This window comes from Seriola lalandi, unplaced genomic scaffold (genome assembly GCF_002814215.2).
Source record: "Seriola lalandi dorsalis isolate HSWRI2012SDOR001 ecotype SW California unplaced genomic scaffold, Sedor1 jcf7180002055008, whole genome shotgun sequence".
Classification (NCBI taxonomy): Eukaryota; Metazoa; Chordata; class Actinopteri; order Carangiformes; family Carangidae; genus Seriola; species Seriola lalandi.
Genome location: NW_019525551.1, coordinates 1,735,186 through 1,740,412, shown reverse-complemented (window position 1 = coordinate 1,740,412; position 5,227 = coordinate 1,735,186). Strand labels below are relative to the sequence as shown.

The 5,227-nt window shown below is 43.3% G+C and overlaps 1 protein-coding gene across 1 annotated transcript in view; it reads right to left on the bottom strand.

Moving 5' to 3' along the window:
• LOC111647673 (uncharacterized) overlaps nt 1-5,227 on the bottom strand; it is a 22,674-nt gene that overhangs the window by 3,088 nt on the left and 14,359 nt on the right. Inside the window, exons 6-10 of the mRNA XM_023397302.2 lie at nt 4,728-5,171; nt 3,503-3,766; nt 3,143-3,397; nt 2,813-3,061; nt 2,397-2,654 (exon numbers count right to left, since the gene is read on the bottom strand). Coding sequence (XP_023253070.2) covers nt 2,397-2,654; nt 2,813-3,061; nt 3,143-3,397; nt 3,503-3,766; nt 4,728-5,171 — 1,470 coding nt within the window. The remainder of the gene's footprint in view (nt 1-2,396; nt 2,655-2,812; nt 3,062-3,142; nt 3,398-3,502; nt 3,767-4,727; nt 5,172-5,227) is intronic.

Sequence of the window (5,227 nt, the reverse complement as noted above, 5' to 3'; positions counted from 1 at the left end):
ACATGAAGGCACATTTAACCAGCATCACTACCACAGCCTTCTGCAGCCACGTACCATCCCACCTGCTTTTTGCTTAGTGGGATCACCATTTCTTTTTCAACAGGACTCAGGGCTCTAACTTACACCCGGCACAAAGCACAACACAAGTGTCTTTGCTAGTTTCAGACCGACACAGTCATTTTCCCGTCCATCACCCATGTTGTTTAAATAGCAAATAACACTTGCTCCCATCTCCCATGGCACTCACACCTTCTTTGTCCCTCAGAGTCACAGAGCTCATTGGTCAGGACTGGACTCAATGAGTCCAGTCCTGACCAATGAGTCCAGTCCTGACCAAACAGAATCTAACTGTGTGAAACACCTGCGCCTGTGTTTTAAAGGAAATGGGAGATGGCACTGTGATTGGTTTAGTGGATTTTACACCCAAAACACTCCCATTATTAATTAAGAGACTAAGTAGAACCCTTTGGACCATGTGTCTGCGTGACATGGACACGCCCTAAATGCACTTGAACCATGTGCTTTGGACTGATGAAGCCCAATGGGCCAAAACACATCTCCAGGCTGTGTAAGGCCTATATACCAAGAAGGAGAGTGAAGGAGCGCTGCATCACATGACCTGGCCTCGACAGTCACCTGACCTAAACCCAGTGGAGATGGTTTGGGATGAGTTGGGCACAGAGTGAAAGAACAGTCAACATACATGAACTCCTTCAGTACTGTTGGAAATTCCATTACAGGTGACGACCTCATGAAACTTGTGAGAGAATGAAGAGTGTTCAAAGCTGTCATCAGAGCTGAGGGAGGCTACTTTGAAGAATCTAAAGTCTAGAACATTTTGTTTACTACATAAGTCCATCTGTGTTATTTCATAGATTTGAGGCCTTCAGTTCTACAAGGTAGAAAATAAAAAATAATACAGATAAAGAAAAACATTGATTTAGACGATGTGTCCACACTTCCGACTGGTACTGTGAATAAAAATATTATTATTAGATTAGATTAGATTAACTTTATTAAGTGTAATTCTCTCCTTTGTTGCCAGGAAACTGTACGGAGCATGTTTAGATGAAACCAGGGGATTTTTCTGAGCCTAATAAAAATGAAATGAACCACTGAAATACATGTGGATAACAGCTGTGACATTAGCAACTGAACCTGGGACTGTATTCACAAAGCATCTTAAGGCTAAAAGTAGCTCCTAACTTGCTAATTTAGGGGAAACTCCTAAAAATAATGGGTGTGTCAGTCCTAACTTTAGGACTCCTATTATTTTTTTTACTAAGAGCTATTCACAAAGCCACTTAGTGTTAAAAGCAGCTCCTAAGTCTGGGAGAAGTCAGAAGCAGTGGAAAGGACTCCTAACTCACTCAGACCAAATCACTAAGAATCTTAAAGAGCTTCTGTCATTCCACGTCACAGTGTTCTGGAAACAGTTTGTGAAAAAGGAGGTGTTTGTAAACAGGAAAATAAAATCACACCATCAACACACAGGTTGTGTTGATGCCGCCTGTACAGCTGTAGACATTGTTGCACAGTGTCCAGGATCTAAACACGAGTCATGGATCTGAATGGAGGGTGACCTGATCAGCTGTTTGAAAGGATCATATTCCAGCTGGATGTCACCTGGTGGGGGTCAGAGGAAATCTTCTCACACCTCAACCCATAGCTGGGACCACAGCTACATAACAACAGGTACAGCTGCTACAGGCTGTGATAGGCTGCCATGTTAGCTTTAATTAGGTAGGACAGGTGCGTTTTTTTGTTTTTTTTTAATTGAGAAGAATTAAACAATGTCTTTATATTAAATGTGTGTGTTATATACATTCAATTTCCTCAATGGAAAAATAATAATAATGTTTCCAAACACTGATCGGGTTGTTTCAGTTGGTAGGAGATGTTATTTAATCCCTCACAAACTCCAAACTCATCATTATTCCCTCGTGATTGAGTCGTATCTTTTCAGTAATTCAGCATCCTGTCAGGTTTCCAGAACACTGTGATGTGGAATCACAGCAGCTCTTTAAGATTCTTTGTGATTTGGTCTAAGTGAGTTCGGAGTCCTCTCCACTGCTTCTGACTTTCAGTATTAGGTGCTGCTTTTAGAGATATGGGGCTTTTTGAATTAGTCCTAAAATTAGGACTGACACGCCCATTATTTTTAAACAGCAGGTTAGGAGCTACTTTTAACCTTAAGATGCTTTATGAACAGAGGCCCTGATCTTCAGTACTACATTAGTAATGAGGCAGAATTTGGATGATAGATGCATCTAATGCATCCACACAGTGATGATGGGAAGTATGGTGAGGTGCTCCAGGGACAGGTGAATCATATCCTGTGTGTTGGAGTGCACTGATACAGATACAGCATTGAGAAACAAGCGCTCATGTCTGACCTGAGTTGAGAAACTTTGCCCAGAGTAAAGAGGATGGACTGTATTTCTCCTGCTGGTATGGAGGTCCACAACAGCTTCAGGGTAACTCTGTCACCGTGTGTGAGGGTGAAGAGCACAGCAGCACAGTCCACTGAGTCCAGCTCTCTGCAGGTCAGGTTGATCACATGATCAAATGATCTCAGTAGACTGGGTACAATGTGACTGGCGTGAGCTCTATACGTCTCTCTGATGGCAGTCAGCACAAAGCCGGGACTGGACCTGAGAACATACAGTGTATTTACCAGAACACTGTTTAGAATTGAACTGCTGATTAAACATAAGCTACAAAAACACATATACAAATGATTAAATAGGATAAACTGTATGTGTGGATCTGGTAAATGGTGAAATAAGGGTGAACTAAATAAATTGACCACCGTTTAAATAAAATCCTGTCCAGGAAGGGAAGCAGACGTGTGATGTTCTCCTGTAAGAAGTGGTGCTTCCTCAGGTTCACAGTGATGGTCTGAGCTGACACCTGCTGCAGCAGATAGTGAAGAAGCTCCCAGTCCAGACAGCAGGAGGTCAGGTCTCCACCAACCTTAGTCAAGCTGGACAACGTCAAGTCCTGGTCCTGGATCTCATGGAGGAGGGCCGGTAGCTGCTGGAAAGTCTCTTCGCTCAGTCTGCAGGTTCAACAGATACAAATGAATATACATTGTGTCACTCATTAGAATGTATTTATAAGGCTCAGGAAAGATCTTTACTTGATTCTTAAGGGACCGTTGTGAAGCAGCAGTGTAACGACACACCGAGCAGGGACGCAGAACTCAGTCAGGTCTAACCGGCGGACTGCCCAGTGTCTCAGCAGGGACGCCAGACGTCCGACAACCTTCAGCAGCTCTCTCTCTGGTGGCTGGACTGTCTCAGGGGCAAGACAGAGATCTTCAAGAACCAACGGACAGACCATTCTCCCCTTTCTTACACATCCAAACAGCAGCAAGGCCGTGTGGTTGGACAGCCTGAAAACCAAAGAGAGAGACACAGAGAAAAGCAGTTGTGACATAAATAACGTAGACCACTAACGACACATTCAAACTGAACAAGATGGTGTCATGGTGTCATACCTCAGACTGTGTAGTTGTGTGGTGGATCTAAAGAGGAGGGAGGCTCCTCTGTCAGACACCTTTGTGGGCGTGAGGATGAGATCCACGTTAGAGGCACAAAGTCCAAGAACTTTCCCCACAGTCCAGCAGGTTTTCCTTCCTAACTCCCCTGTTAGGTGCAGGGTGAAGCCCAGCAGCTTCAGCAGAGAGGCCAGCTGCTTCACCTCCTTTCTGGATTTTACAGAGATGGATGTACACACACTCTGGAAGAACTGTGGACCACAGCTGAAACACAACATTATGGATGAACTGTGAGAACACAGCGACAGGACAAGAACAAAAGACTCACTGCAGTACAACGTCTCTCATTAAGGATGAGTGAGCAGATACAGTGGGATGGCTTACTGTATGTGTGGAACTGTAACTGTGGAAATATCACAATACATCAAAAGACCATGTATTGTTAAATAGTTCATTGAAAAATTCATCTTTATCTACATTATGTTAACATGTTTCAGGAACCAGGAATGTCACACAACAATGGTGGATCCTCAGATCATTTATGAATCAGTTAGCTCCACAGACTGAAACACTAGAGCAGTTTGAACATCCATCATTCTGTAAAACTCTTTACAAGTGAATAAAGTCCTAGTGAAGCATAATTAGGATTTCCAGTGGTTTACTTTCACTTCCTCATGACGTGTTATTTAATGTCAGTGAAGAAAAAAAGCTGGAAATACTCTCATTCACTTCTTCTTATCATTCATTGTTAAAACAAGCTCCTCAGTTACTCTTCATTCATTGGTTGTATTAGAGTCAGAGCAGCCAATCAATGAGCTTTTCACCCAGCATGGACACATGATTGTAGCTGAGTCTCTGTTCACTTTTGACTCAGCTGATAGATGACACATGAAAACAGCCTTAATGTAGCACAACTGTTCATGTTCAAAACAAACTAGCAGCTTGGTGAAGTGAACATGAACCAGCTCATAAGAGAGGAGCAGGACTCTGTAGCAGTGTTACCTTTCTGCCCTAAGGAACTCTGGGTAATGTAGTAATAAGTACACTGTAGTGGGTGGAGTCAAAAGTCCCCCATCAGTAAAACTACACTCCATGATGTAATGTTCATGTGGACTGATCATTGAAGACGTTACCTTAACCTCCACTCTAACAGTGAGGTGGTGTAGATGTAAGAACACAGCTCCACACATGTGAACTGAAGTCATGTTTACTACAGTCCATTTACCTGAGCTGTGAGATATGAGGCAGACACTGCAGGAAACTCTTCACTTCACTCTCTTCATGTGACCAGCCTCTCAGCTCCACTTGTTTCTTCTCTGATTGGAGTTTCAGCACTTCCAGGAGGATGGAGGTCTTTCTCCCTGAGAGGTCTATGATCCAGACTGGAGGAGCTGACTGGAAAACTGACTGTAATGCTGGAAGGACACTCAGGCCTGTTTTAGACTCATAGTCCTTCACATGGGAGAAAAGATGCTGCAGGAAATACAACTGATATTCTGTATCATAATTCCCCATGTGTCTGTCACTAAGAGGGAATGTGTTGTATCTGCACACTGATGATAACATCTCCAGTATCTTCTCTCCTGTCTGCTGTTCTCTCTCTGCTGCTGCACACAACAGATTCCCACAGAGCTCGGCTTCATCTGAGACTGTAAACCTGAGAGGGAAACTGGAAGGAGAATAAAACATTTTGTTACGATGTCAGTAGCAGAAAAAGAGACACAC